This window comes from Saccostrea echinata, unplaced genomic scaffold, assembly GCF_033153115.1.
Source record: "Saccostrea echinata isolate AGI-Se365-2 ecotype Australia unplaced genomic scaffold, CSIRO_AGI_Sech_v1 ptg000001l, whole genome shotgun sequence".
In the NCBI taxonomy this organism is placed as follows: domain Eukaryota; kingdom Metazoa; phylum Mollusca; class Bivalvia; order Ostreida; family Ostreidae; genus Saccostrea; species Saccostrea echinata.
In genome coordinates this window covers 25,871,231-25,891,962 of record NW_026889750.1, presented here as the reverse complement: position 1 = coordinate 25,891,962, position 20,732 = coordinate 25,871,231, and the positions used below count along the sequence as shown (strand labels likewise).

The 20,732-nt window shown below is 34.1% G+C and overlaps 1 protein-coding gene across 2 annotated transcripts in view; it reads left to right on the top strand.

Moving 5' to 3' along the window:
- The first annotated feature begins 601 nt into the window (after positions 1-601).
- The window catches only part of LOC133188055 (glycogen [starch] synthase-like), a 38,632-nt gene continuing 18,501 nt past the window's right edge, over positions 602-20,732 (top strand). Inside the window, exons 1-12 of one of the 2 annotated variants that reach the window (XM_061323454.1) lie at positions 602-758; positions 3,599-3,780; positions 6,573-6,764; positions 7,743-7,928; positions 8,258-8,402; positions 9,585-9,702; positions 9,788-9,908; positions 10,535-10,701; positions 12,767-12,845; positions 12,937-13,050; positions 14,653-14,779; positions 16,058-16,215. In XM_061323454.1, the coding sequence (XP_061179438.1) occupies positions 614-758; positions 3,599-3,780; positions 6,573-6,764; positions 7,743-7,928; positions 8,258-8,402; positions 9,585-9,702; positions 9,788-9,908; positions 10,535-10,701; positions 12,767-12,845; positions 12,937-13,050; positions 14,653-14,779; positions 16,058-16,215 (1,734 nt within the window). In that variant the 5' untranslated portion in view covers positions 602-613. Of the gene's footprint in view, positions 759-3,598; positions 3,781-6,572; positions 6,765-7,742; positions 7,929-8,257; positions 8,403-9,584; positions 9,703-9,787; positions 9,909-10,534; positions 10,702-12,766; positions 12,846-12,936; positions 13,051-14,652; positions 14,780-15,455; positions 15,614-16,057; positions 16,216-20,732 lie in introns of both variants that reach the window. The other variant, XM_061323446.1, reaches the window with a different exon arrangement.

Here is a 20,732-nt window from a genome sequence, read left to right as displayed (position 1 = left end):
TGGAACTTCGGCCACGTATGTAGAGTGCACGACTAACAACAAAAGCTATTAAAACGACTGAACCGTGGAAAATATTCATGCATATGTTATAAGACACTATACACAGGGGTAGAATATTTATTCTTTTATTGTATTTACCAAGTAAGAAATCTTTAAACCTGTCACTACGTTTTTTAAGAATATTTAAATTAAAAATTATTAGATACTGGCAAATATTCGTTACCGGTAAAAGTGTCAGATTTTTTTTCTTCTGTACATTGTATGAATATGTTGTACAGGCCCATAGCAAAGTTTTTCAAATGGGAGAAGCAATTTTTCGTGGGAGAGGGTGGATAAGCAGCTTCCAAATGAAATTTTACACAGTAAGACTACACAAAAAAAAACTATTCTAAAAAAAGACCCCTCCGCATTGCACAGGCCTATTGTATGCATACATGTATATGTATTAAGCAAATAAAAAATAGTAATATTTCTACACGCCCCCATCTTGAGCAGGAAATAATGAGAGGATGTTTTTATTTCATTCACTTTGGGGGGATAAGAATCGGGTTCGGGTTTCAGAAAATAGACATCACAGATTGTTCTTGAACTGCGAACTGCGGAGACAGTCGAAATGTCATTAAGGAGACGAAATAGCTTTTATAGAAGTTTTAAAGATGCATGTCCTGAATTTGAAGAAATGCTTTTGGACCGAGGAGCAACTGCAGCTGCTCAAAACAAATGGGTTTTCGAAATCGCTTGGGAAGTGGCCAATAAAGGTAAAACATGTTGTAGATCACGCTAGATTATTTCAGGTCATACGTCAAAAAACTGACCTACAAACGAGGGCATGAACAGATCATGTCAAGCATGTGCCTATATGGATGTTTATTTTTTCGTGTTAAAATTTTGATAAATGGCAGTTTTTTTTTAAACTCCATGCCGGATATCACGTTAGCGTGTATTCCCTATAAGGAAATAAATATTAAATATACTAATAACTTCGAATTTTTACATTTTAATATATATGTTGTATGTGTTTTTTTCATATGATAGGGAATTAATATGACAGCTTATATCTATCATATTCATGTTGTTTTGCCTATAAAGACGTTGACATTTTATCATCATTCACCTGTTATTTGCGTTTTGTTGTTGCACTCCTTTTCTAGTGTTGTAAGAATTTAATTCAGTCAGATATTGCATATTTGAAACAATTTGATGCAACAACTTTTATCAAGATGACATTGGGAAAAAAGTGCACATCAAACACTTGCTATACTTACTACAGAATTGCTTCAGTTTGCATGCACATGTATGTATTTTACTCTGTAATGAAAAATGTGTGTACTACCATAATTGAATAAATTACATGGCAATTTGTATTATTTAAGTCAGAAATGTCCTACAGAGTTAATAACAACATTTAAATTAATTTCACAAGCAACATGCTGTCATGGTAATCATTTACTCTCGGTATTTATTGTAAAGAAATTTAGCAATTCCTCTCTGCATCTCAGAGAAAACCTTCTGTAAAAGACCTATGTGTGTTTTGATGTACTACTACTGTTTGAGCAAGACCATCAGAACAGGGGGTGTCAATTGGGTTTGGTGGTACCCTCTTTAAAAACAAACACCTGAAAATATCATTTTTAAAACAGAATGAAATTATTATTCATCTGTTCAAAATAATGCTGCTAGATTTTGCTTATTAATAATGATATAAAAGAATTACTTGATGAATGCACCAGAACCTACCAAAATTGTACCCATTAAAAAAAAATTCTTGCTCAGAGGGAGAACTCTCCAAGACTTACCCCACACCCTATTTCCAGATACCTGGCTACAGCTCTGTTGATGAAAACTAAGCATGCTAAGCATGCGAGTTGGACAGGGTTGCAGATAACATAATTGGTAAAGACATGCTCTATTGAATTTCTGTCAGACACATTTCTTTTCTTGTGAATCTGAATTTATGTAACATTTGATGTGTATACCTGGATATATAGGGTAAGAAAAAGAATTAAATTATTATAAGAAGAAGATGAAAAGAAAAAAATGGAAAAAAAAGCTGTTTTGAAAAAAAAAGAGGTCACATAAGAATTTAGTGAAAATTCATCACAAGATGAAATTTTGATACATTGTCTTGATTGTATTGCCCTATCTACTTCTTGCCTTGATTTATTTTTTTAAGCTAAACAAACATGAACAAATGTACAAGTATGACAATGTTATTGACCTATATACAGAACCACTGTGTGCCAGAGCATACATGTAGAAGGGTTGTCAGTTAAAATCGTGGACAGTGCTTTTTTATTGCAAAATAATGTACTGAAATTTTCAGCAAATGTTTATTTATATATATTTATTTATTATATATATTATATATATTTACATATATTTGAGTATATTTTATTTTTTTAATTTTATTATTATTTTTTGGGGTATAAAATATAAGCAATTATAAGGATATTTATTATTATTCATGAATGTGCATTGGATATGGTCCTATGGGGCATGATCCAAAAATCTGGGTTTGAACAGAAACACATGAGCAGGGCTTTTAATAATTTTTGAAGTGAATAAGTGAATGAATTCATTAGACATGTTAGAAGAGACTGTTTTAGAATTATTTCCAATACATGTAGTTTAAAAACTGAAGCATCGAATTCTGAAATTATTATGATGAAAAATTGCCTTCTGCCACCCCTTATTGAAAGCCATCGGGATACGCAAGTATTATTTAGAAATAAAAGTATGAAATAAATAAGGTTTGGGTAAAAATTGTCATATTTTTATATCTATCTATTCTGTCATCTTTTAGAAAATTTCAAGGCACTTGTTTAATTTTTAGCATTTTTACAGAGCATTTGAAATGAGAAAGTGGTAAACACAACACATAAATAATGGAGACGCAACATTGCTTTGGACACTTTGACATCATCATCTGTGTGCCATATGGCGATACCACATATATAACATAAAATCTCATATTCTGTTTATTTGAGCATATATCTCTTTGAAATTTGCTAGGTATATTGAAGAAAAATCATTTTATGTACTTAAGAGTAGCGAAAATTTTAGCACACAGAGTTGGTTATTTTTCAGGGCTGGAAATAATTATTTTTTTTTCACTGGTCACTCGGGCTATTAACTTAAAATTTTACTGGTCAATTGATAACTTTCACTGTCCCATTTAACTAGCCCGACTGTGAATTAATTTTGATATGCATAAAATAATGACTGGCCCCAAGGACGTCATGTGCTTTCTACAAAGCACTAGCCCAAATCCAAAATTTACTGGCCCCCGACCAGCGGGCCATCAATTATTTTGAGCCCTGTTTTTCACTCTAGACAACGTGTCCATGATTTTACCAGACAACCCCTGTTCTTAAGCATGTTAGAAAAAGTTCATTACATCATCATGATCAAGATGAAAATTTTTACTTACCATTATTTCTTCCTTTAAGTTGCACCCATGCAAATTCAGAAAACTATGCACTGAGTTGTTAAATGCATGTACCGGTAGATTTCTTTGTTTGCCTTTTAAACATGTTAAAACAATTTTACTTCTACATTGTAAGTGTATATACAACATGTATTTATTTTTTGTTTCTAGTGGGAGGCATATATACTGTGATCAAATCTAAGGCCCCAGTCAGTGTAGGAGAGCTGGGAGAGCAGTACTGTTTACTGGGCCCCTATAACGAGGCTTGTGTCAGGACTGAGGTGGAGATCCTGGAACCTTCTCACTATGTGTATAGACAGACATTACAGGCAATGAGGGATGCCGGTATCAAGGTATATACTACTGGTAGTGACAAACAGATAACTATGGCTACATCATGTACATTCAGGCAGGCAATGCAGCTGGGAGGGATGTGATATCATTTGAGTTTGGAATATTAATTTGATAATTACAAAGCCACAAATAGTCAAAGTAGTTTCGTAAGCATGACACACTGTAATATTTTATAAGGTTTTTCCAAATTAATTAGGTGCAAAGGTTTTTTCATATATGGATAAGAAAGGCTACAATTCAGTCTAATAACAAGGATTCTAATAAAATTTTGGCTGATGTATACACTCTAACAATGGCCTTTGACACACTTTAGGTTAGGATGAGGTACACTTTTTATTATGTTTAATATGTCTCTGAAGGAGGAAGGCAGGACAGGTGAGCATTACTGGCTTTGATTGTTTATTCCTCTTCACAGTAATTTGGAAGTATTTTCTTTACATGAGAAAAAATATGTTCCAGAGGGGGGTTAAAAATGTGTTTTATGTGCATTTTAATGTGTTTTATGAGTTTGATTTTCTCTCAGATACCAGATTTATCTGTTAAATAAGATTATTCTGTATCTGCTCTGTCCTTTTAAATCAACAGAAGATAAATAAAAGACTTCACTCACAGCAAAATTCTAAACAGAACACTTCATATATGTGCAAACCCTACATCAAATCGGTAGACTTCACTGACGGAGCCGTATTAAAATAGAAACTCAGAAACAAGGTGTATATTGGTATTTCTGCATTATGCAATTGAACATCAAGAGTAATAGTGCTGCATGTTTAGGTATTCTTTATACATAAAAAAGGTATAAATTGAACTGTAAAACTAGAGATTTATTGTTCATAGTATATCAGTGATTCGGAACAGTGAGTAGCTGTAGGAATATATCAAGCAAATTTCAGGAAACTATTAGTCCAGTCAGCATCAGCAAGACCTATTGAGAGCCTATATACACTGCACACTAAAGTACTGATTTTGTGGTATTTTTATGCAGATACAGTAATCTGCCCTTTGATCTAGAATATAATAAATTGAAATTTACAGTTTCTTACTTAATTTGTGATCAAATCAAGCATTCGTAACATTTTAGTAGGCCAAGATGAATAGATTGAATACTTCATTTGCAGTTTTTTTTCGCCCACTTAAATGTAGAAATTTAGGCTAGACTCTGGATATTGATTTGGGTAACTCAGTGGTTAGAGCACTTGACCAGTAATGCAGGGGTCCAGGGTTCCATTCCTGGTCCAACCATATGTTTTTCATTATATATATGAATTTTCAGTGTTAACTCACTTCTCCTTTCCATACTATAGACTGTGCCATGGTTCAGGCATTATTGTAAAAAATTAATGCTAAGTCTTGACATTTAGGTGAACTTGTGTTGTGTCTTTGGGGGCAAAGACTATTTAAGGAGGGAGGAATGTAGTAATTTAGACTGGACTGTGGAAATCGGCCTGGGTAGCTCAGTGGTTAGAGCACCTGACTAGTAATGTAGGGGTTCTGGGTTCAATTCCTTGTCCAGACATATGTTTTTCATTATACATGTATATGTATTTATGAATTGTCAATGTATGTTAACTCATTTCTCCTTTCCATACTTCATAAGTAAAAAGTGATTTCTGTTCAACAGTACTTCATTGTCTTTGAACATTTTTCCAAGGGGTAAATGTAAGGTACCCTAGCTATGTTGAAAATGTAATAGATAAGCTCTACACACTATAATTTTCTCAGTGTTCAAAAAATCTTTTCCTTAAGTGTATAGAGGGTGCTTAAAACAAGCACCAAAAAAGTACCAATGACTGTCCAGAAGACCAACTTGAACATCAAACAGTCCAGGGCTCTCAAACCATTGGGATTGGGGCCAGGTCCATAAAAATTTGGAAAATCAGCTGTCTTTCAGGGAATTTTGGGATAATCATCATACATTAAAATCATTATATGTTGGGTTTCTGGTGTTTGTTATCTAAATTTCTGTTTTGCAATACAGAGGAATATGAATAGCTAGTTAAATACTATGTTCTTTAATTTTGGGGGAAATGACTTTTGGGAAAATAAACAAATTCAATTGTCTGTAAATGGGCAATCAAATTTTTACATTGGAATATTATATAGGAAGAATCTTTAAAATTCTTCTTTTCAAGAACAGCAAAGCCAGTGACATAGTCATATTTATATGGAAGTAATCCCAGGTAGTTTAGATTTAAGTTTGTTCCAACATGACTCAAGGAGGTAGGGTGGGGCCACAATATGTGATCAAAATGAGATAAAAGTTTTACATAGGAATATACAGAGGAAAAATATGTTGATGAAGCACAGCAAGGCCATACTGACTCCGGTGAGTGTTGTGGCCCATGGGCCTCTCATTTGAATTTGGAATGGGGCCTTTGAACAACATCAATTAAAGGCAATTGAAATTCGTGTGATCAAAATAAGGTATCTAATAAATCTTAATTTGTACTGATTTATCTTTAGCTCTGATCGGTTGAAAATGACTGACAATCCTCACAAATACTTTGTACAAATATAAACAAACAAGTGACATTCATTCCTAAAGTATCCAGAAAATAATTTAGTCATGAAACAGTTATTTTGTGCAAAAAAAGAAATCAAGCTGTAACATTTGTTGTGCATCAAATCTTGTGGTCAATAATTCAATTTAAACTGAATGCATCTCACTGCACTGCAGCCTTCAAATAAATCATCCTCAAGGGGCTCAGAAAAAACTACACAAACTCCCATCAGTTGAATTTTCCAGGCAGTAAGTTAGAGATTAATCGTGATATGTATTATTGCATCCCAGGTTCACTTTGGTCGCTGGCTGATTGATGGATATCCTAAAGTCATTCTGTTTGATATCGGCTCAGCAGCATGGAAACTTGATGAATTTAAGCATGAACTTTGGGAGAAAGCCAGCATCGGGGTTCCATGGCATGATCGTGAGTCCAATGATGCTGTGATATTCGGAGCACTGGTTGCCTGGTTTATAGGAGTGGTAAGTAGTTCATTCATGTGTTACCCGTGATTTATTTTAATGAATCAGATTGTAAATAAGAGTCTGGTTTTAATGCAATGCACAGTATATTCACTAGCTTTTAATATTGATTGATTGTTGTTTTACGTACCTTGCGAGAATTTTTCACTCAAATGAGACATCACCAGTGACAAGCTTCAAATTTAGACCTTTACTCGGCACTATAGGGCCATTGAGCAGTGAGGGTTCATAATCATGCCAAAACCTACTGTACATGTGACAAAGATTTACATTTTTAAGGTTATATCTGAAAATCATGTGACATTTCACTTTTAATGCCAGACACTTGGCAAAAGGAATAGTCACTATCTTATGTTAAACGGCTTAGGTTTGATGTAACACCAGGTACAAGAATCAAACCCAGACCTGATCACAAAGGAAACATCAAGTTACTGGGCTACCTCAAGCCGTCTTTTAATATTGATAGAAATGCAAAATGTGGATCACAATCCTCCCAATATTAAAAATAGTAGTTAAATTCATTGAAATATTTTGAAATGGAACCCTTTAGAAAGTTTTTTGTACAGTAAAACTCAGTAATAGCGAAATCCTAGGGATCTGTGAATTTACTTCCCTATATCATCTGTATAATTTGTAAAATATATGTATAGCAAATTTGTAATGTACACCTTTTCTAACTACCAAATTTAATTTCAGATATAAATACTATTGAAAAATAATATCAGTTCAATGTCTCAAATTTTGAGGACTTAAAAATTTGCTAAAAAGATGAAAATCTCAGTATAATGTATTTAATCCCTAGGTACACAAAGTCAGTTTGCTATATCAGAGTTCGTCATAACCGTTAAATTTTTCAAAGAATCGTTAAGAATTTTGCTGGGGATCCCAGGAAACTTTGCTATGTTAGTGAATTCGTATTCGTACTAAATGAGTTTTATTGTATACTTATACATTAAATATTTTTAAATTATTTTCAAGTTTCGTGCCAATCTCTCTGACAAGCCAATAGTTGTGACACATTTCCACGAGTGGCTAGCAGGGGCAGGCCTCATTTACCTCAGAACCAGAAAAGTAGATTGCACCACTATCTTTACCACCCATGCCACTCTTCTAGGGAGGTATCTGTGTGCTGGAAGCTCCGACTTCTACAATAACATTAATAAGGTAAGACAGACTAAGGGTAAGATACACTGCACTTGATGTTAAAGATTGTAAAGTGCTGCAGGACAATAAATAGAAGAATAAAACTTTTAACAATAGAATGGATTAGCTAGACAGGTTTTTAAATGTAGGTGTAAGATTTCATTGACCTATGGTATTAAAAATTTCAAATTTTTGTTGAATATTTTTCAAGTTCTATACGATAAAATCATATAAGATGACATATTCTGCAACAAGTTACATATTATAAAACTATGTTTTTCTTATAGTTTAAATTAGATAAAGAATCTGGTGATCATTAGATTAAACTTTGTGTTGTTTTGTTGTTACAGTTTAACTTGGACAAAGAAGCTGGTGATCGTCAGATTTACCACCGTTACTGTATGGAGAGGGCCGCAGTACACTGTGCTCATGTGTTTACCACTGTGTCTGAAATCACAGGAGTGGAGGCTGAGTTCTTACTAAAAAGAAAACCAGGTAGGTCAAAAGGGTCACAAGTCAAAGGGCACTGTGAACAAAAGATGTAATGGTATGGACTAGGGGGTAGGTCAGTAAGTCATATGTCAGAGGTCACTTTGTAAACAATCAATCTGGATGTTTTCCAGGTACTTGAACATGCATCTACTCAAGATGGAGTGAGGTAGATCTGCTCCATGGTATCGGAGGTCACCATGCCTTAAATTGAATACACAAGACCTAGGCATTTAATGGCTATAATACAGAACATCATAGATTAAGAACGCTCTACTCATTGCACACTGAGGAGTTCTAATTTTTTGGTAGTTTCATGCAGTTAAGAGTAATTTGCTCTTAGATCTAAAATGAAAAAATGAAATCTATATTGCATATCTCAGTTTGGAATCTATTCATGATTACTTTACATTTTAATCCTCACCTCACCTCACCTATCCTCTTCGCGCCCACTGGCACATAAGGCCCCGATACACTTCCTCCACCTGTCTCTGTCTTTGGCTGCTGCCCTCGCTGACGCCCAACTATTCCATCCCAGCTTTTGTCTTTCTTGTTCACATTTTAATAGGCCAAGTTAAATTAATTGATTAAATTTTATTTGCATGTAATTTCCCCACTCAGGTAAACAACACAATCTCTGTTCACCAATACTTGGTTGTCTTTGAACATTTTTCTAGGGGTAAAAACCAGGTACCCTTTGTTGAAAATGAAATAGATAAGTTGTGAGAGAAAGTGAGAATTTTTTTTTTAGACATTTCTTCCTTATTAGAAGGTATGTTAGTTTAAGACATTTTTTAAAGATTCAACTCTTTAAAAAATATCCGTAGTATTTGTATCATTGAACAGGCTTTAGAATGTTACCTAGAGAGAAAGTCAAATTTTCATTCATACAATTTTTGCTATAAATACATAATATGCAGTTGAACTTTGGTATCTTGAACACTGATATCTTGAATACCATGGATATGTCGAAGTGATTTTGAAGTCCCAACCACATATTCTTTAAGTATTTTACCCTTGATATTTTGAATGCTCAGATATCTCGATGTTTTTTCTTGGTCCCATGGAGTTTGAGATATTAATGAGGTTTCATTGTACGTGCATGATCAGTTGCTTTAATGAATTTTGTGTATTATAAGGTTTAATCATTGGACAACTTATTTATGACCGAGTGGTTCTTTCATTTAGATGTGATTTTACCCAATGGTTTGAATGTTGTCAAGTTCAGTGCCATCCACGAATTCCAGAATCTCCATGCCATATACAAAGAGAAAATTCATGACTTTGTCAGAGGACATTTTTACGGGTAAGGGAGACTTATTGCTTTTTAATCTGATTACATGTATTTACTTGCAAGTGCATATGACATTTTATACTTATAATTTTTTCAGACACTATGACTTTGACCTAGACAAGACGCTGTACTTTTTTTCTGCTGGGCGGTACGAATTCACCAATAAAGGAGCTGATATGTTTATTGAATCTTTAGCTCGGCTGAATTACTATCTCAAGGTAATATGATTTAACAATATGTGCTGCTGCCCTAATATAAGAATCTGTCAGTATTTGAACATAATTAAGGTGAACAGATATGAAAACAATTTCATGAGCATTTTTTAAAAAAAAGGTTCTTAAAAACTTACTGATAAATAATACATAAAATAAGACAAAACATTGCTAGAAATAGAGACAATTCAGGGCTTGCACCCCACTTTCTGGAACTGGGTCCAGGGACATAAAAATTGGGAAAATCAGTGACCTCTTGGGGAATTTGGGAAGATTATTATATATTAAAATCTTTGTATATATTGGCATTCTAGTGTTTGTTATCAAAATTTGTTTTTAAGTATACTCAGTAATATAAGTAGGAAGTTTATGTTGTATGAAATGACTACTGGGAAAATATTAACACATTCAATAGGGAAAAAATGCATATTTTTTTAATTAGGAATAGGGTACATTAAACAGCCCCAATTAGAGACAATCGAGAGCTCTGAAATAAATTGCAAACCTGTTGATTTGAACAGGATTTTGCAAATCAATTTATCACTTTGTCACTATTTTTTACTAAAGATTTAAACTTAATGCTTGATTATACAAGCAGAAAAAGTTCTACACATATTCCTTTGTATTAACAGGAAGCCAATAGTGAGATGACTGTTGTAGCATTCTTAATCTTCCCAACAAAGACCAGTAACTTCAATGTGGAGTCACTGAGAGGTCAGGCCATCTCTAAACAACTGAAGGAGACCGTCCACCATGTACAAACACAGATCGGCAAGAGAATTTTTGAACAGTGTCTCAGGTAGAGCAAGAAAAGGGAGATTACTGTGGATAAAACACCAAAAAAAAAAAAAAAATGAAACCATGTCAGAAGTTAGCAAAGTATATTGCTCAAGATATACTTTTAAGATTTCATTTATGCAAAATATCCTAATAGGGTACATTGATTTTGTTTGGATGTCCATTCCACAGGCACTTGTTTCGGTAATAAATTTTTAACCCTAGTATAATAATAACACAAGGTATCTAACTCCGAATTACACGGAGTACCCCCCCTCCCCCCACAATCGCATTCATTTACACTTTCAGAGAAAATACACTGACAAACTGTTTATACCTATGTTTTCTACGATAATTTATCTACACAACCATATATGGCATGCTTGTCTTTATTTTTTTAGTCTCCGTAAACAGCGTAAAAACTCTGCTCGCCGTGTGGAAAAGTCGAATTCAACCATGAAATGGTATGTGCTAATCCCGCACAGAGAACAAAATTAAAAAATGAGTGGGTTTAAAAATTCAATTCCAGTGTTTAAATATTGCATAAGTAAATAGAACTTGTTTACGTCTGATTTTCCCTGAAAACATTACGATGTTTATCCGATGTAATTTTAGAAACAGATTTTTAGCCAATCAAAATCTGTGAGCAGGATTAGCACATACCATTTCATGGTTGAATTCGACTTTTCCACACGGCGAGCAGAGTTTTGATGCAGTTTACGGAGACTAAAGAAAACAAGCATTCTGAGAGTATTGCATTAGCAATACTAGTCCCCTACCGGCAAGTGTAATCTGGTTCCCGTTAAGAATTGAAAATGCCATAATTCCGTCAGAAATTAATGAAGCGGGACGAAATGCAAACTTGTTCTATAACTAATCAAGCTAAAGCCACATACCAAAAATCAGCTCAATATCTACAAGCGTTTAGAAGAAAATTGCGGAAAACCCGTAAAAATTGAAAAGGCCGTAATTCCGTCAAAAATCAATGAAGCGGAACGAAATGCAAACTTGATCTGTAACTCAGCAAGATACACTCACATACCAAAAATCAGCTCAATATCTGCAAGCGTTTAGGAAAAAAGTGCGGAAAACCAAGTGGGACAGACTGACAGACAGACAGAGGGACAGACAGACAGACGGACAGACAGACAGACAGACGGACAGACGGACGGACAGACTCAGAGGAAACCTATAGTCCCCTCCGGTTTCACCGGTAGGGGACTAATAAAGACAAGCATGCCATATATGGTTGTGTAGATAAATTATCGTAGAAAACATAGGTATAAACAGTTTGTCAGTGTATTTCCTCTGAAAGTGTAAATGAGTGCGATTGTGGGGGAGGGGGGTACTCCGTGTAATTCGGAGTTAGATACCTTGTGATATTATTACATTGTATACTATGGGTTAAAAATTTATTACCGAAACAAGTGCCTGTGGTCCATTCCTACAGTTTTCAGAATAAAAAGTTTTTATAATATACAGTATCTACATTTTACAACAACTATTTCCCCTCTGGGTCAATCTTGGGTCATCTATGATAAAGTGCTGTTTTCTCTCTGAAACACTGCCAACTTTATGGGGCAGTATCTGATTTAAATAAAATCTACATGTGTATGTTCATTATGTTTTCTTTGTTCCCCATACTTTGCCAATAAAGGTATGGTATAAAATTATTAAGACAATTAAAATTCTTACAGGTAGGTTACATAGGATGTAGTGAGAAAAATGAGCATTTTCATGACAAAGGGAAATAACTCTTGCAAATTAAAATTGTCTATTCATGTCACCATAAATTCCTTTGGTAAAATGAGACTGAGATCGAAAGTAAGTTCATCTAAGTTTTATTGCGCCAGAGCCAGTTCTGTTCACAAATCAAAGAAAATCTGGTTTGCTGTCATTTACCGATTACAAATTCTTTAGTAAAAGTGCAGAATATCTTTAATAAAATCATTACCCAAAAGATAAAATGATTATATTTTAAACATATTTTTAAGTGACATTTTCTTTGTAAAATTGGAACAGTATTATGCAGCACACATTTTTTTAAATCAAAAATTATATTGACTTTTTCTTTTTTATTATTACAGGGGAAAAATTCCTTCAGGGGATGAAATTCTAGAACAAGAAGATATAGTGAAATTAAAGAGATGTATCTATTCTGCTCAGGTAAGCTTATGCTACACAATGCTATTGTCAAGTGAACAGATATTGTGGTTCAGTTTGTATATCAATGAATTTCTTGACCTATTGCTTACAGAGGAACAGCCTGCCACCTATATGTACTCATAATGTTAACGAGGATGCTAATGACCAGATTTTAAATGCCCTCAGGAAATGTCAACTTTTTAACAGGAAAGAGGATAGAGTCAAGGTGAGAAAGAAAATGATGAAAAAAAAGCTTTTTGTTTCATGTTCATCAGTGTCAGTTCATTAGAAGGTGTTATAGATCTTGGTTGCGTATAAATTCTATTTCCATTTTAACATGGTCTATACCAAGGTACATGTACCATATAATATGAATTCTTATTTACAGTGGCTGCAACGTTATTGTTGACAAACCAATTGTGTAGAATTGTTCATGTAACGTGCGTGATCGTTCGTGTAATGTGCAAGATTGTGCGTTTTTCAGACTCAATCATTTGCAGTTTTAATCATGCGTGATCGTGCGTTAAGAAACGTGTAAATTTCGTTTTGTAAGTTTTTATTGGAATGTTATTTGTTATACAAGCATTTCGCTTGTCTGTTTTTTTTAATCCAAATAAAATAAATGAAGTGCGATTTACATTATTGAAAGCAGAATGAACTAATTATCGCTTGGAAATAAGCAAATAAGTAAGTCGTACAAAATTGTGTTCTCGTCAAATAGCCTGATTTTTTGTGATAAACCATACTTAGATGTGTAAGGATTTTTCTCTGATGTTAATTATGTTTACTGCTACAAGATATTTTTTAAATCAATAGATCAAAAATAGATATTTTTACAAATAAATAAATAAACAATTCTCAATGCTTACATAAATATTTAGTTGGTGAATGTACATGTACAAGACATGATTGTTGGGGTTTCGTTTATCAGTGTTTATCTTTGGAGCTTACTTTTAATTATTTTTATAATTTTTGCAAATAAATGATTTGTAAAACAATTGTTGATTTTAGAGATTCACAAATGGAAACATGGATATAACTTAATTCATTTTCATGTCATTTTTTTTTCTTCAAACTTGTACCTTTCTGCATATTATGAAATCCAATTCAGTCAAAACTCACGGTCCACCTACATGTACATCTTCTGATAGAACGGAAAAAAAATCAGTTTTCTTAAGTCGGAGAATTACGTAAATAATTATTTGTAATCTAAAATAATAAGTCTTACATGTATTTAGTTTCAGAAATATCCATTTCTATTTTTTTTCTCATTTTTCAAAGTGGATGAAATAATATCAATGATTATTTGAAATCTAAAAGAAGTATTAAGCCTTATTTCATTTTGAAAATATGCATTCCTAAAGAATTTGAACTATTTTGTGTGAAGAATCGTGTGTTTGCATTAGCAATCGTGTAAGATTGTGTAACATGTAGAATCGTGTGCGTGAAGGATCGTTCGTGTAACAGATTTTATCGTGCGTTAATCATGCGGAATCGTTCGTGTAACGTGATCATTTTGTAAGTTGTCAACAATAAAATTGCAGCCACTGTATGCAATTGTCCAGATTTGGTAGAATATTTAGGATGAATTGAAATGATAATATAAAATTTCAGAATATTTTAAAACCCATGCAATTTGATTGGAAACACAGAAGTTGAAAGCACAAAAATTAATTTTAAATGCTATGAAACTACTAAGTATCAAATTGCAAAAATTTCATACCATATTAAACATTGTTATAGATGTACAGTTTGTATACAAGTACATTAACCATATTTAAGAATTTTATAACAGTGAAACATTCCAGAATCTGTAATGATTTAACAGGTTGTGTTTCACCCAGAGTTTCTGAATTCCACCAATCCATTGTTTGGGTTAGACTATGAGGATTTCGTTAGGGGTTGTCATTTAGGTGTGTTTGCTTCGTACTACGAGCCATGGGGATACACACCAGGTCAGTTCTGAGTTTTCATTGGTAAATAAATCAAATTGTTCTTAGTGGAATTGTTACAGATGTTAAAAAATGATCTATAACTCATGATCAATGTATGCTGAATGATATTGGTTGTGTGTTATTTTCTCCTAAATTTCAGTTTAAAATCAAAATGTTCAAATTATGTTTGTTTTTCTTTAAATTTTGGCTTTGAAGGAATTAAAGTTTCATTAATTTACTAATTATCTATCTTAATTGACAATCATGTAGATGAAGATACAGAGGTTACATCAGAGGTTTTTAGTTATTAAAGTGAATTCAAAAAATTGAAGCAATTTTATGATGTATACTTTGCAGCCTTTGCTTGATTTGACATACTATACAATCATTTATTTAGTGCAGTCAAATTTTCGTGGTTTGAAGAATAAACATTAGTTCAAGGGGATTTGATTTCATGATTGAAGAAGTGAATATGAAACTGTAGTTTGAAATTTGTGAAACTCGTATAACAGAAAAACGATAAAATCAACACCCATGAAAATTAATGACTTCACAATAAATCTGAGATGTATCAATTTAATTAATGAATCTACATGTAATTGTTCACTGTAATTATATTATTTGTTCAGACCTGTAAACTTAATATTTAATTAAGGTAAATGTCATTTGTAAATTTCTTTTGTGGCAACTTCTACAGCTGAGTGCACTGTGATGGGTATTCCCAGTATTTCCACCAATCTCTCAGGGTTCGGGTGTTTTATACAGGAACATGTCACAGATCCTAAATCCTACGGCTTGTATATAGTTGACCGTAGATTTAAAAACCCCGAGGAATCAGTCCAACAGCTTACTCAGGTAACCATGGAAACAGAAACGACGCATCTATTTATTTTTCAGCCTTTTTGTTTCTTCTTTACAGCATGCAGACTTTTGTTTTACCTTTAGTTTTGCTTATTATTTTTTTTTTATGTGTAACAAGAGGACGCTGTTGAAGGGAGCATTGATGGTTTTCTCTGCATGTATTTTTTACTACCATGCTTTATGTTACATGCCTTGTCTTTATTCTCAGATACTTGCTTTCATGATAGAAACATTGTAACTGGAAAATAAGTAGATTTATCCCACTTTGACTTTTAACATATGAAAAGTATTACATTCAATAAAAGTTGGTATGTGTCATGCTTGCAAGTATCTGTGAATAAGTCAGACCTAGTTAAGGCCCCTTACTATAGTTAAGGCCCCTTACTTCATCATTTATGAGCCCAGTGCCTATTTACCTTGTGCCCTATTTAATAACAGCGGAGTGTACCGTAATGGGGATTCCTAGTATTACAACCAACTTGTCGGGCTTTGGCTGCTTCATGGAGGACCACATAACTGACACTCAATCATACGGTATCTATGTTGTTGATCGACGTCATTCAAGTCCAGAGGAATCAGTTAACCGACTGGCTAAGGTAGACAATCTGTCCCTGTCTAGAGACACAGAAATGTGTCTGTCTTTGTAGTGTCTTTTGGAGCTTTGTTGTTGTTTTCTGTCTTTTACTCACCAGAGCCATAGCTGTACATGAGCTTTTTTTCACCAATGTTTTTCTGGTATTCGTCTGTTTGTAAATGTATTTATGTCTGTATAGTCTTTCCATCAGTGTTTCTGTTTGTTCCTTTCATATTTTCATCTTCTCCACAACCACAAATTAATTTCAGCCAGACTCAGGAAAACTATTGCTATTTGTTTATGTACAGGTACATGTATATCACATGTCACCCATATAAACTTTTAAACATTTCATGCTTCTTTTCTGAAAGGAATGAACAAATTTCAAGTAATTGTTTTATAAGAAAACAGAATTTAAAAACTATTGTTCTGTGGATAGTACATGAAAATCAAACAATACTAGTCTTAAGGAGGTTGGATCCTGTCGTCAAAAGTAATGAGAATTTTTTATCAAGTATATTTTTAGAATCTACACACGTAGCTTAATTAAAATTGAAAACAAAAAATGGGGGTCAATGCGCTTCTTTTGGCGCTACAGGGCATTTAGTTTGACCTTTTTGCACTGTAAATACATCATACACATGATTCAATTTTTAAAGTTTTCCTTCCAATATTTTTTTATTCAAATAAATTATGGGAACAAACACAGTCTTATTTCATTTTGAATAGATACATTAAAATTTGTGACAACAAAAATTTTTTAAATTACTTCGCATGTTTAATTATTTGACCTTTTTGCACTCAAAAATATCATTTTTCTGGCATTAAAAATTTTAACAAGCAATAAAATCATTTGAAAATAATGACATTTTACTGAATTTAAGTAGAATGGTTAAAAATATCTTATATATTCAGAAAATAAAATAAAAAGTGGGGGCCTGTGATGTTAATTTTTAGATAATACTAAAATAGTGCTAATTTTAAGCAAAAGTTAGGGCTATTTTTTTTCTGTATTTTCGCAATATATTTGCTGTATTTATTTAATATGATGATAAAATTCATGCTGGTTTATTTAATGTATAATTTAGGACCAGCATGAAACAGTTCATGGCACAGAATAACTCTGTGTGAAGGCTGCATGGAAAGATAGGAATCCAAACTTAACATATTTCAAATACTTCGAAAGAGAAAAAATGATCATTTTCTTCTAAAAATCCATCCGCCACAAGATGTAGTTCCTCTCTTAATGCTTTTGGTATGGAATTTAATCATGGAGTTTTAACTGAATATCGTTTAATTGGTATTGTAGAATCCAAATTTATTGTAAGAACTAAAACATTATGCAGAATTTTTTAAATATAGGTTAAGACAAAAATCTGCTCAAAAGCTCAGGAGCGAACCTCGTTAAGTAATAAGCAATCAAAAGATTGTGATTTTGCCTATTCAAAACCAGTGTTAATTAGAAGTATTACAGTTCCAAGATCCCAAAAAAACTGGAAAGGGGGAGGGGGGTTCAAACTGGAGCTTTTACTTTGTAAATCTTTTACATATGGCATCAGTACTGATTGTTGAATTTATTACCTGAGGCTAAAGTAAGGGTAACAATACAAAGCTTTGTGTATATATGAATAATACACATATGAGAGGTTTCACTAAAGTGAGCATTGTGGCCTAGCTGTGGTAGTTGGGGGGGGGGGGGCTCTTGATCTGTTCAAACCACATTCCTTTCTGTGTGCAGGAGTTAGCAAAGGGGCAGTAGGGGCGGCGGTTGCCGCCCCAATAATTTTGCCAAAAAAAAAAGAAAAAAAAAAAGAATTTTAAATGAAAAAAACATAATTACAAAATTTGTAATGGCAATATGTGTGGCCAATGGAACGGCAAGAATAACAGCAATTTGTGGTCAATGGAGCGGCAAAGTGTGAAAGCTATAGTTTACACAGACGCAAATTTGGATGTACTGTACGTGTATTACCTGTACCTGGCGTTTGTAAACAATAAGCATGGTATCCATTGTTCCACGTGCAAATTCTTCATCAGGCCCACAACCAGCAACATTTTTGGAAATTCTACTTTTGGGGGTGGGGTGGGGATTCTCTAAGTTTCTGGATTTTTTTTTCAAATGCTGGAATTTGCCTGACTTCGACATAAAAGCAATAAAAAGTTTGATGAAAGGGGAGGGGCAAGCAGAGTCTAAATGAATGAATTTTTACATATCGAACCTTAAGCAAAAAACTATTTTCAGAAAAAGTGGAGAAAATTGGCAAAAATTGGAGCCCCCCTTCCTGACACCTTCCCCCGCGTATAACTGGCCTGTTCATTGTCTAATGAATTGGTTGATCAATGTTTGGAAATATTTGATGAATCGAAGTTGTAAGCTATCAAATTAAAGCAAAATATTAAAATACTGGGTAAAAATTACTATTTCAAACAACTTCAGTTTTTAGCTAACCTGAGCTGAAAGCTCAAGTGAGCTTTTCTGATCAACCGTTTTCCGTCGTCCGTCTGTCCATCTGTCTGTCCATCCGTCTGTAAACTTTTTACATTTTCAACTTCTTCTCAAGAACCACTGGGCCAATTTTAACCAAACTTGGTACAAAGCATCCTTGGGTGAAGGGGAGTTTAACTTGTTAAAATGAAGGGCCAAGGCCACTTTAAAGGGGAGATAATCAAGAAAATACAAAAATTGGGTGGGGTCATTAAAAAATCTTCTACTCAAGAACCACTGGGCCAGAAAAGCTGAAACTTATGTGGAAGCATTCTGGGGTAGTGTAAATTCTAAATTGTTCAAATCATGACTCCCGGGGGTAGGACGGGGCCACAATAGGGAATCCAAGTTTTACATTGAAATATGTAGTAAAAATCTTTAAAAATCTTCTTCTCAAGAACCACTGGGCCAGAAAAGCTGAAACTTATGTGGAAGCATCCTTGGGTAGTGTAATTTCCAAATTGTTCAAATCATGACCCCTGGGGGTAGGGCAGGGCCACAATAGGGAATGCAAGTTTTACATTGAAATATATAGGAAAAATCTTCTTCTCAAGAACCACTGGGCCAGAAAAGCTGAAACTTGTATGGAAGCATCCTTAGGTAATGTAGTTTCTAAGTTGTTCAAATCATGACCCCCGGGGGGTAGGGTGGGGCCACAATAGGGAATCCAAGTTTTACATTGAAATATGTAGGAAATTTTTTTAAAAATCTTCTTCTCAAGAACCACTGGGCCAGAAAAGCTGAAACTTATGTGGAAGCATGCTTGGGTAGTGTAAATTCTAAATTGTTCAAATCATGACCCCCGGGGGTAGGGCGGGGCCACAATAGGGAATGGAAGTTTTACATTGAAATATGTAGTAAAAATCTTTAAAAATCTTCTTCTCAAGAACCACTGGGCCAGAAAAGCTTAAACTTATCTTAAAGCATCCTGGGGTAGTGTAGATTCTAAATTGTTCAAATCATGATCCCCGGGGTAGGGCGGGGCCACAATAGGGAATGCAAGTTTTACATTGAAATATATAGGAAAAATCTTCTTCTCAAGAACCACTGGGCCAGGAAAGCTGAAACTTATGTGGAAGCATCCTTGGGTAGTGAAGTTTCTAAGTTGTTCAAATCATGAACCCCGGGGGGTAGGGTGGGGCCACAATAGGGAATCCAAGTTTTACATTGAAATATGTAGGAAAAATCTTTAAAAATCTTCTTCTCAAGAACCACTGGGCCAGAAAAGCTGAAACTTATGTGGAAGCATCCTGGGGTAGTGTAGATTCTAAATTGTTCAAATCATGACCCCCGGGGGTTGGGCGGGGCCACAATAGGGAATGCAAGTTTTACATTGAAATATATAGGAAAGATCTTCTTCTCAAGAACCACTGGGCCAGAAAAGCTGAAACTTATGTGGAAGCATGCTGGGGTAGTGTAAATTCAAAATTGTTCAAATCATGACCCCCGGGGGTGGGGCGGGGCTGCAATAGGGAATCCCAAGTTTTACATTGAAATATATAGGAAAAATCTTTAAAATTCTTCTTCTAAAGAACCACTGGGCCAGAAAAGCTGAAACTTATGTGGAAGCATCCTGGGGTAGTGTAGATTCTAAATTGTTCAAATCATGATCCCTGGGGGTAGGGTGGGGCCACATTAGGGAATCCAAGTTTTACATTGAAATATGCAGAAAAAATCTTTAAAAATCTTCTTCTCAAGAACCACTGGGCCAGAAAAGCTGAAACTTATGTTGAAGCATCATTGGGTAGTGTAGATTATAATTGTTCAAATCTTGACCCCTGGGGGTAGGGCGGGGCCACAATAAGTACTACACGGGGGGGGGGGGGGGGAAGCAGGAGAAAAACAGCAAGGCCAAAGTTACTCAGGTGAGCGCTGTGGCCCATGGGATCTTGTTTTTTTTTTTAATAATGCCATACATATTACTGCATGATAAAAATGGAGGGATCACCCTGGTCATTTTAATTTTCATAATTATGCATTCTTTTGGCAAGTAACAATAAATATTATACAATAAAAGAAAATTATATGTATCTTAATCTTTATCTTGTCATAAA